Here is a 12,265-nt window from a genome sequence, read left to right as displayed (position 1 = left end):
GCAGTCTTGTTGAAAAGTCTTATTTAGTGATTTTTTTTTAAAGGAAAAATTTTATAAAGCTGAGTACACATAAAAGTTAAGGTCATTAACATTCCATAGCACATACCAGACTGATACAACGACCTTCTAACTGCAGGAATCCTAGTGTGCACAACTTTCAAATAAATTCAACCGAATTGATTTTCTGTAGTAAGGAATACAGAGGACAGTCATTTTTCTTACTAATATGAATGCCCAACCACTTGATCACTAATAACCTATTTTTCAAATTTAAATATTTTCCATCCTGTTTCATTGACTTTCCTGACGTGAGTGTAAGTCCCTTGCTTCCTGGCACTAGAATGCCATCATCGATGTAGTGCCTCACTTTCCTGAGGGCACCTTTTCCGGGCCAGAGGTCTTAGGCTAAAACCACAGGAGCTCACGTTGCCACACACCTACCTTCACACTGGTCTTTCGCTGCTGACAGCTGGTAGCCCTGCCCGCAGGTACACCGGAAGGAGCCCTCGGTGTTTTTGCACTGCCCGTTTATGCAGAGATTCCCTTGCTGACATTCATCAATATCTGTAAACACAAATAATGACCACTGTTTGAAATTAGGGCATATCTAGAAGAACCCTCTCGCTCAACTCTGAGACTAAACTAAGTCACTGCCCACAAGGCATTCCATTTCCAGGCTCGCCCTTCAGGGCATGACCCCCAATCACAAAAGTTTTCTATAATAAAGAAAAAAGGGGAATGTAATGTTCTCTACGGTACATTCTGGGGTTAATATTACAAAAATAATAATACTTCCTATATGAGACCCTCTAAATTTTAGTCTGATTCAGCTCACTAATTTTCCTCATATCAACCTCAGCAGCTGAACTGTGGAATGGAAAAAGTTACAAATGGACAATGAAGTTATGAGCAAGTTAAAGCTACTTTTAATATAACATGAAGCCCTTTGCCATCTCTCCCATACTTCGGCTATAGCAGAAATACAAGATGAAATATCTGAGAGTTGAAAACAGAACCTCAAGCACAAAATAGTGACAACTAGCAGCATGTAGAAATTTCAGGAAGAAGGTTGAATTAAGACTCTAACCAAGAATTGTAAAAACAAAACCATATTGAAGGCAGTAATGGAGAGAAATAAACATTTCTCCTCTATTTAGAAGAAGCTGAAAAAGCAAAAGATCAAACAATTGTGTTAAAAGATACTGAACTTATTTATTTATTTGGGGGAAGGGAAGAAGAGAGGGGGGAGAGGTAGAGAGAGGGGGGGGGAAGCATTGATATGAGAGAGAAGAGTGACATGTTGATTGATTGCCGGGGATCAACCTGCAACCCAGGAATGTGTCCTTGACCCAGAATCAAACCTGACACCCTTTGGTGCAGGGGGCCAACACTCTAACCACAGAAATTAATTTTAAAGAAACAAGAAAAGCCAAGCGAAATGATGGTATTATATTGATGGCTGCTGGATTATCAAAAGAGAAAGTGGTGAGAATTTTTTAAATGCCTTGATTAAATGACTTGATTTCTTTTAAGGAAACCAAGTCCTAGCAATCAAAGTCTGACTATTGCTTTCTTCCAAAAATATCCTAGTTACAATGCCTCTAAAATATTTCCCCAAGAGAACAGTCCTTTCCCCTAAGTATTATGGACAATTACCTGTTTCCTGAGCAAAGATGCATTTCTTAACCTCTAGGGAGGCATTAACCTTTTGATTTTATCCTGATAAAAGCAAGGTCTCGAGTTATCAGAAGTTTCCTTAAAAAAAGCTCACATAAACTATGAATCTAACTGTAGTTCAGGAATTTGTGTTTTTTTTCCCCATTTAATTTTATGTAGAAATGAGTGTACTATAAACTTTTGTTTCACTTGTTGTGTTATTGATCCCTTTTATTTATACATAAGTCCTGCCTGCCAACTGTTGACTACCAAAAAGAGAAATTAAATAAGTGAGCTGAATTTCATTTGAAGAATTATTTTATACCTTTCCAACACTCTTAAGTCTATTAGTTTTAGGAGTGGCTGACAGCAAAGAACAGCCTCCACGGTATTTTCTTTCAGCACGTTCTATAAAATACTTGAGGTCTCTCAGTATTGAGAGACCAACAACCGCTCCTGTCGCGTGTTGGATCTCATGTACTGCCTGACAACATTTTTAGTGCCTTGGACTCTTTTTTGATTTTCCTCAAAGAAGATGACAAATTAAGTATTCTCATGTGCCGATGTCTGCCACAAGAACAGACCCTCCATTCCAAGTGCCGGCAGGATAAGCCAGACATCTTACATAAGTTCCTCATTTGTACTGGGAAGACTGTCAGAGTAATCCATTATAAGTAATGACATACACATTTGGAATAACTTGAGGCAACCCCGTTATCTTGGATCAGGTGACCGCTGGGTCTTTAAAATAACCAAGGGGAATAGAGCCTGTTTCATTCTACAGATCAAAAGGCATTTTCCGTTTCGGAGGAGGGACAAAACTCCTATGATAAAAGAAAGCTTTCTAAAGAACAGGCATGCAGGACAAATGTCATCTCTCTTTTGTGCCAAGAGATGAAAAGAAAACATTATACTCTGTGAAAGAAAATTAAGATAATTAATAATTTCACACATATTCCTATGACAACTCCAGCTCAGAGTTCAAATAGAGACTACCTATAGTTATTTATAAATTTAGGACATAGAGTGCTAAACTGTACAGATGCAAAGAGATACAAAGAATAAAGCAGAAATAAATTAACACATTAGGTAATGTATTTATAACCCGATAAAGGCTGTCAGTATACTTAGTGAGATGAAGACAAAGACAATATTTAGGACCATCCACAAGGTGAGATTAGCAGCTTTGCTGCAATGTTGGAAAAGGGAGAGATTTATGATCTGGGAAGAATTTGACATCTGTGAGCTGATGTGGTTTGGAAAAGATTATGAAATAATTAAAGAAAAAGGATGTTATGTAATTTATTATTATAAAAAGGAAAGGTTTTGATTGATGAGAAAGGAAAACAGTGCATATATAGGTTTCCAAAGGAGAAGATAGGGACTTTTTAAAAAAATCCTCACCCGAGAATAAGTTTTTATTGATTTGAGAGAAAGAGAGAAAGGGGGAGAGAAAGCAGGAGAGGGAGAGGGAAACAGAGAGAGAGAGAAACATTGATGTGGGAGAAAAACATCAATCGGTTACCTCCTATACATGCCCCAACTGGGGATCAAACCCACATCTTGGGTATATTGTTTTTTTAGTTGCAATTTCAATGAGATATAATTCACATACCATGCAATTCACCTATTTAAAGTATACAATTCAATGTTTTTGTATATTCACAGAGTTATGCAACTATACATATTATTTATAGAAACAGAAAAACTTAAATAAACAGATCTATGGTTTACAGATGCTCTGTAAAAATACACTGTCTTCCTTTGCGTACATAGCTATGGTCTGCGTACCTGAGTAGCTCAGTGAAAATAAACCACAGGTAAGGTGGGTCCCTTTCTAAGGCTAGTTACTCTAATACACCGAGTGGCCAGATTATTAACATCTCTGAACGCATAATAATCTGGCCACTCAGTGTATATCCTATATAATAAAAGGCTAATATGAAAATTGTCCCCTCGACCAGGAGTTCGACCAGCAGGCAGGCCAGCCAACCACCCATGTCCCCTCCCCCTGGCCAGGCCAGGCTGGCCGGACCCCACCCATGCACAAATTCATGCACCGGGCCTCTAATATATATATATTACACAAACACACACACACACACACACACACACACACACACACACACACTGTGAGTGGCCAGATTATTATGCGTTCAGAGATCATAATAATCTGGCCACTCAGTATATATTCTTAATGGAAGTTCAAGCAAAACTGAGAGAGGTGATGACAGCACTTACCTTTGCAGTGCTTGTGGTCTGGGGTTGGGGTGTAGCCCTTGTGACACGAACACATGTAGGAGCCTTCCAGGTTGGAGCAAGTCCCATTGGTGCAGACCTTCGGTTGCAGGCACTCATCCACATCTTGAAGAATGGTGCACATTGGGAAGGGAAATTATAAAACAAACAAAAGCAGATTGGAGAAAAAAAGAAATAAAACATGAAGAACGTTGAATTTAGTTAGAAAAAAAAAATAATGGCTCTTCAAAAGATCTTTAAGATAAACTTTCAAATTAACCCTCACAAGGAAAAAATGCTCTGGTGTGAGCTGCTTATATGATGGTTCTATGCCTTAATTTACTTTCTACAAAGTAACTGACAAAAGGAAGCAAACATGCCGTATGAATGAGTTCAACGGAAGACAGGGGAGCAGAAGAGAGAGTGGTTTGGAGCAACATCCCCTACAAAAGAACATACTCCAAGGAATCAAAGAGGCATCAAGCTCTACTTGGAGAATTGAGTTCAGTAAGGGGTGAGGATTCACAGGAGCAAAACATATGACTGGGGTCCCAGAGAAACCTCAAGAAAACGTATAATAGGTGAAAAAAACTCTAATAAAACCAGCATTATAAAAACAGTCTGGGGACAAATGTAAGGCTATTGGGGCAGTCAGAAGGTATGCTATAGGCTAAAGAGGCAGATAATAGCTAATCTTTATCCAGCACTTACTGGATGCAGGCACTAAAGGCTTTACCTATATTATCTCACTTAATCCTAACAAAACCCAGCTAACCACTTTCCAGAGAGGAAGGAACCGTGACTTAGAGACATCCCATAGGCTGCCCAGGCCACACAGTTAGAAAGTGGTGGCTCTGAGATTGAAATCCAGTCAGTGTTTACCCCCAAGCACAACCTTCTAACCTGGCGGTAAGTTTCTGTCGTAGGAAAGTTAAGTCTAGTGATAGGAACAGAGAGAGATGTTTATGTTTATGTTTGTTTTTATTATTTGCAAAAATACTCATCTAAGTGTTCATTGATTTCATTCAATGAAATAAAGCACTCATTAAGCTCCTATGAGAACATTATTAATTAAAAAAGAAAAATTGGAGTTCTGATCTCCATTTGAATGCTCCTGGGTAAGTCCACTGTATGTTGTAGTGGGAAGATATAATGTAGCATAAATAACCAAAACCTGAGAGGAAAAACAAAGCCCAAAGTGCTAACAGCACACACACACACACACACACACACACACACACACACACACACACACACAGCATCGCAGTTCAGGCTTATTTGTAAAGCAGTCCATCCCTTAATCAGTGCATCTTAACGATAAGGCAGACAGACAATAAGGAGGAAAAGGCTCCTGATTTCATCCACTTCCCTTGACAATGCTCACTGCAAAGGCAAAACAGCTTTCTACCCTCTTAAAATTCTTAACGTTAACAGACAGAGAGTCACGAACACATCAACAACAGAGATCTCATTTCCGGCCAGCAATCCAGAATTCAGAGTGCATTCATTTGCCCCGCATTTCATTCAAGCTGTAATCTATCTTTCTTACAGTAGAACTGAGAAATAAAGTGTTAGCAAAATACGGCAAAGAAAGGGGAGTCTGTGTGCGCAGGTGGGTTCCACGTGCATACAGAGAACAGCCACGCAATTGGCACTGCTCAGGCGGCTCAACCCGCTCTCACACAACCACTGACCACGGTGAACCGACTCTCTCCCCATCACAGCAAGAATCGCCCTTCCAGGCTGACACACGCTCCGTCCGTCCTGCCTGTGTGGGAATCCACCTTTGTACACATGGAAGGCAAATGACTTGGAAGAAGCCAAACACCGAAGCCAAAGTAAACAATGGGACAGAATGAGCCTTGACACTAAGCACGGCCATTCCTGACAGCAGCGAGAAAGTGTCAAGTTTAGCATCTGGTTTGCTTGAAAAAATGGTAACAAGTTGAAAAATGTATGGCTCGCTCTCTCTAATTATTCATGCACCAGGGAATGTGACTTACAGGGCTGGAGAACGTAATAGCAAAATCAGTTCAAGACCATACTTCTCTGAAGTAAGTGAATAGGCATTACCGATTACCATTCGTGAGATATTTATAAACGTTCTACTTTGTCAGGCGACTACCATGATTAACTACGAAGCAGGATGCCTTGAAATACCTAGGGTATTCTGATGTGTTTATTCTTCACCTATTACGGACATAATTGCATGGCGCTAGAATCCTTGCAAGTCAACATTCACATGGAGACAGAGCAGTTTGAATTCAATGGGCATTTGGACTTAATGGAGCTCATGCCCTTGGGGAAATAACTATATAGTAAAATATTATAAAAGTACCTTTACAAGGGGTCAAAAGGTACAAACTTCCAGCTATAAAATAAGTAAGTCAGCCCTAGCTAGTTTGGCTCAGTGGATAGAGCGTTGGCCTGCGACTGAAGGGCCCCTGGTTCAATTCTGGTTAAGGGCACATGCCTGGGTTGCAGGCTCGATCCCCAGTAGGGGGTGTGCAGGAGGCAGCCGATCAATGATTCTCTCTCATCATTGATGTTTCTATCTTTCCTTCTCCCTTCCTCTCTGAAATCCATAAAAATATATTTTTAAAAAATAAATAAAATAATTAAGTCCTGGGAATGTCATGCACAGTATGGTGACTAGAGTTAAAAGTACTGTCTTGCATATTTGAAAACTGTTAAGAGAGTAGATCTTACTAGTAAAAGTAACTTATCACAAGGAAAAAAGAAGAATTTGTAACTATGTACAGTGACACACGTTAACTAGACTCACTGTGGTGAGCATTTTGCCATGTAAACGAATATTGAATCACGATGTCGTACAGATGAAACTAATATAACATTATATGTCAATTATACCTCAATTAAAAAAGAATCTCTATATAGAAGACATGTATCTAGACGGGGCCTCACTTGGTGGATGTAAAATAAACTCAGTGTTGTATCTTTAGCCCAGACCTGTTTCCGAAACTGCAGATCCCTACATCTAGCAGGTCAGTCTATGAGACATCTCCACCCGATGTCCCACAGACACCTCTGAGTCTTCGCGGCCAAAACTGACCTTCCCGCTGCCTCCTCTTTATGTTGTCTCCCATGTCAGTACATGGTGCCACTACCCACTCAAGCACCCAACTCAGAAACATGGGCATCATCCTTTCTAGATTTCTTACACTTATTACCAAGTCCTATCAATCCTACCTTTCCAAATATCTCTCAAATATCTTCATTTTCTTTTCATTCCTATTCTACCATTCTCTCTCACATGCATCACTACCATGGACTTTTATTTCTCTATTTCCAGTCTTGCCCTCTTCTAACATTACCCAACCTACAGCCAGAGTAACCTTTCTACAACACAGATCCAATCAATGGTTGTTCCTCTACTTTAAAAATCCTCAGTGGTGCCCTGGCCGGTTTGGCTCAGTGGATAGAGCGTTGGCCTGCAGACTCAAGGGTCCCAGGTTCGATTCCGATCAAGGGCATGTACCTTGGTTGCGGGCACATACCCAGTAGGGAGTGTGCAGGAGGCAGCTGATCGATGTTTCTCTCTCGTTGATGTTTCTAGCTCTCTATCCCTCTCCCTTCCTCTCTGTAAAAAATCAATAAAATATATTTAAAAAAAAAATCCTCAGTGGTTCCCAGTGTTCTTCAGTTTGGTCAAGGACACAAACTTGTGGGGTCTCGAGTGGTATGGACAGAAGGGCTGGTCCCCACAATCCTTCCTTCCAACCCTAGGGAGGATCAATGCCGTGGGAAACAAGGCGGTCCCTGCCCACCTCAGCACCCATCACTCACAGCCCCTGACCCCCGCCGCAGAGGGAGTGTGCAGGAGGCGGTAACGTCTACTATACTGGAGATCAAAACTCACCTGACTCTAAGAGTACAGTCTTATAAGAGAGCCACATTACCCAAATTCTTACACTTGCATATACATTATGAGTTCAAAAGGGAAGTTTATCATGAAAAACACTGTGTCCACCGAAAAAGTGGCTTCCAGACTCCAGAAAGAATTACCAGTGGGCTTTCGGGACAAAATTTGGCATTTGCCATTCAATGAATTAAAACCTCCCGCAGTGAGGAAGCTGTTGGCATTTATGAGACCAGCACTTAGTAGATATGATGGTTCAAAAGTTTATGAATTCTTCTCACTATGCTATGGCCCAACCCCAATGGATCCTTCTCATCTATAATCCCCTGACAGCCTGTGACAAATGGCGTGTTGAAACCAGAAATGCCACGCCTGGAGCAGCTCCTGACCTACTCCTCTAATCACTCTCCCGGGAGCAGCACTCAAGACAGTCTGGCATGGTTTGCCCTGACTGAACCCTGGCTGGTTCTTATGATCATCCCTCTCATTTAAAAGTGCTTCACCTCATCACCTGAATCCTGGAGTCTAGAGTTCTTTGTCAAGATCAATTTGAAGTTCATGGGTCATTAGCTCCTGACTCCACCTTCTTTCCTCTTTAGGGGGAAATGAGGACATTAATCTCTCTCCAGCTCTCTGGCAACTTTCCATCCTCAACCATTTCACAAAGATGACTCCCAGCTGGCCAGCAATCCCACCTGCAATTCTCTCACTGCCTTGGGATGTATTTCATCTGAGTTAGGCACTCTTTGGAGATTTCCCTTGCTAATATCCTGGGAACACACCAGACTACCTGGTGGGCCTGACTTCTAAGTCACAAAGGGTTTTCAGTGGCTGATTTTACACCAGTCAGCCCAAGGCTGCACGGCACCCCCCGCCCTGCCACTTCACTTAGCTCCTTGGGGGTGGGTCAGGATTGGTTCCAGCAACCATTGGCCTGCGTTACTTCCTGTACTTTCAAGGAGGTGAACTGTCCACACTGTGAACCAGGCATTTTTTCAGAATCCATTCAGCCTCATTTAATTCCTTAGTGACCAATGTGGACTTCATGAGTGGGCACATTTTATTTGGGGGCGGGGAGGGTAGGAGGGTGGAAACATCTTACTCTATCACTACAGCTACATAAAAGTCTAGGATTACTCCTTGCCCCAAATATGCTATTACTTCAATGATCCCTTAACTATTCGTCACACACAGTCTTTTATACTAAAGATGATAAGAGAACATACTGGACAGAAACACATACTTGACAAATGAGAGACAGACGCTGGGTAGGCCAGTGTGATCCAACAACCTCAAGTGCACTTAAGGTGCAGTAAATCCTCAGGGACTCAGGCCTGCTGTCAGTTCTGACCAAGTTATGCAGTAGCAGAGCTGTCTACAAAAATATATGATCCTCGAAGACGCATCACTGCTTTTCAGAACTGGAAACCAGCCAAGGCTATGCACATCCCAGGTAAAGAGCCAAGGACAGCCTGAGAAGATCAATTCCACTAATCCCACCAAACCACCGGCTTCTTGCGTTACCTTTCCGAAAGCACATGTGTCTTACAGCAAAACTCAACTGGGCTATCTATGGGGCAGGTCTGACATCTCCGACTCTAGCATCCCCCAGCCATTACTATTACATCGTGCAAGGGACAACTCCAGCCCACACAGGTTTCTCTTTCTATGAACTTTCCTTTCCTTATTATGTTAATTATGTTGTTTTGTTCTTGAGTTTTCTTGAGTGCACTTGAGAGAGACAGGAGATACTGTGTAGAACAAAACGAAAAGATTGTTTTGGAGAAAGAGGGCCTGGGATCTGGTCCTAGCCCTGCCACTTCTTACCTCTGACCTTGAGCAAGCCTATTGACCTATTTGGGAATCAGTTTCTCTATCTGTACTACAGGGATGATTGCCAGGAGGATCCAAATGAAACCACAAAGTCAAAGCCCTTTGTAAACTACATAAAGTGAGGGTTTTTTGTTGTTGTTATTCTCACACAGGCATGTTTCCTCCACAAAAGTATTTTTTGTGTGTTTTTTATTGAGTTTTAATTGACATATGACATTGTATAAGTTTAAGTGATGCGTTGATACCTTACATGTTGCAAAACAGTAGCATTAGCTATCACCTCTATCACAATTAAGATCTAGTCTCTCTGAAGTTTATAATCCAGTGCTGCTGTCTCCAATCACCATGCTGTGCATTAGGTCTCCGGAACGTACTTACCAAGGATTTCAAGTTTGCACCCTTAAACATCTCCCCAATCCCCTCCCCCAGCCCCAGGTAACCACATTCTACTCTGTTTTATTTTGCTTTTTTACAATTTCAAATCTTCTCTGGCATCTGGCAGACAAATAGTTAGGTGCCCAATAACAATTTGCTGACTGATTAGGGATTCCTTTCGCATATAATGATTTAGGGGTAAGTCGGATGTTGACATCTTATAATATCCACAACAGGTAGATGGTAAACTCAGCTGCCATCCTGTATGTATTTCAGGAAAAGGAAGATAAAAGGGAGGGTACTAGGGTTGGAAAAAGAATTCTAACATTGATTGAGTCCTTCTTTATGTCAAACACCTTACTAAGCACTTTATATGGCTCACTTAATTCTGACAATAAACCCTATGAAGAAAGTATTTCAATTCCTATTTTACAGATATTAAAACTAAGCTTCAGAGAGGTCACATGGTCCCAAATGTGATCTTTATGTCAGTTACTGGAAAGTACCTTTAAACAATGAAATATTAGACAATTTCCTTTGGGGAATAATCTAGTTGGGTTGGAATCAGGCTAGTTCTCCGGGAGTCAAGAGAAACCTATACATTGAGGACCTGTCAGGCTGGCTCTCCTCAAGAAAAGTCCTGGTTGGAGCAGCCAGTTGGAAGTAGACAGAACTCAAGGTGTTGAAATAGTCATTAGAGGCGGGGATCGAATGGGCAACAACTCCAGGCTGAATGTGAGGTCCAAGGAATACAGTGTTGAATGATGAAAGTGGCTCTCAAAAGAGGACCAAAATCCACAACTTGAAAGAAGATGCTACATTAACAGAGGTGCCAACAAGAGTTGCCAGAAAATAGGGATAGATATTTTGAGAGTAGACAATAAACTATTGAGAATGAAGGACCATGTGCCCTGGGCTAAACACTAGGAAAGAGTGTGTTCCCTGTGACAACACCTGCTGACATTTTACCTGTTTCTGCCCCAAACAATTTCTGTCCTAATTCATCAGTCAGGGAGAAGCATCAATCAGTAAGACCCAGTATATATGGCATGAAGATAAACAGACCATCAATGGTTTCAGCAGGTCTACTGTTTAGTTAGTGAAAGAATCAGAAAGTGTAACTGGCATCAAATCCCTGCAGAATACAAGGGTCAAAAAAGCAATTCTTAATTCCCAATTAAACCATTTCAAATAAAAATGAGCCACATCAGAATGAAGATGGACAGAATACCAAAAAAAAAAAAAAAAAAAACAACACCAAGCATAATGCCAAATAAAAGTACTATTCTGTACAACACTGCACAAGTTTAATCACATAATTTTAAAATATGAGTGAGTGAGTGAGTGAGTGAGGGGAGGGTAGTAGAAGAAGGAGGCTTAGAGACATATAGCACAGAACAGTCCTGTGATGTAGCAATTATTTCTACAGGTGATCACCAGCAAATGCCAAGTGTAGGGCTTTTCTTCAAACAATGAGATCTGGGAACTGTTTAAAGTCTTTACTGTTCTCATACATTAAGAGTTGGACAATAAAAGTCTCATCAGTGTATCCTAAATTATCTGAACTAACAGGATATAAAATGCCACTACTCACAAATAACTGTTAGAGACAAAAGCAAATGGTTAACAAGGAACACCTTGTAAATGACTGATCTCTGGCCACCACAGAAACTGTAACACTCCCTCTTCTCTCTTACGCTGCTTTCCTTCCCTTCATGGCACTCATCCTATCTGACACACCATATACTTCTCATTGCTGGCTTACTTATCTGTAAGCACAGTAGCTCTAGAGTAGAAGTGCAATGCGAGGAGGGAATTTATGTTGTTCACTCTCCATCCCCAAAGTCTACAAAAATACCTGGCTCATAGTAGGCACTCAATTGTTAAATGAATGAATACGTATAAATCAAGTTGTGTTACCCATGAGCTCAACGCAAAGGTAAGATTAAGTAAGGACTACACCTTCTGGAAAGTATTTTGGAGTCCCACAAGTACAAAGGTGAGAACTGAACTCCATAAAGGAACAGAGACAAAGAGGAGTGGCTGTGTATTCATGAGCACTGTCAGAGTTTAGCAGAAAAATCCAGTCCATTAATTGGCTCAATATGAACAGAAAGGTTTATTGCAATATCTTTCTGCTTTCTGTCACACTCAACTTTTCAACAATTGAAAGCTCTACTGCCATAAAAAAAAATGATGATGGAAAATCCATTTTGATATCATCTGCAAAAGCCCTCATGAGGAATTTAGAATGAGCACAAGTCCAACTGAGCAATGGATGGA

The 12,265-nt window shown here is 40.9% G+C and overlaps 1 protein-coding gene across 16 annotated transcripts in view; it reads right to left on the bottom strand.

Moving 5' to 3' along the window:
* Nucleotides 1–12,265, bottom strand: part of LTBP1 (latent transforming growth factor beta binding protein 1) — a 349,094-nt gene that overhangs the window by 75,555 nt on the left and 261,274 nt on the right. For all 16 annotated transcript variants that reach the window (XM_054727794.1, XM_054727797.1, XM_054727796.1 and 13 more), the window contains 2 exons: nt 3,898–4,020; nt 442–564 (listed from right to left, as the gene is read on the bottom strand). In XM_054727794.1, coding sequence (XP_054583769.1) covers nt 442–564; nt 3,898–4,020 — 246 coding nt within the window. The remainder of the gene's footprint in view (nt 1–441; nt 565–3,897; nt 4,021–12,265) is intronic.

The sequence above is a fragment of the Eptesicus fuscus genome, chromosome 16, assembly GCF_027574615.1.
Source record: "Eptesicus fuscus isolate TK198812 chromosome 16, DD_ASM_mEF_20220401, whole genome shotgun sequence".
In the NCBI taxonomy this organism is placed as follows: domain Eukaryota; kingdom Metazoa; phylum Chordata; class Mammalia; order Chiroptera; family Vespertilionidae; genus Eptesicus; species Eptesicus fuscus.
This window is presented reverse-complemented; position numbering and strand designations above follow the sequence as displayed.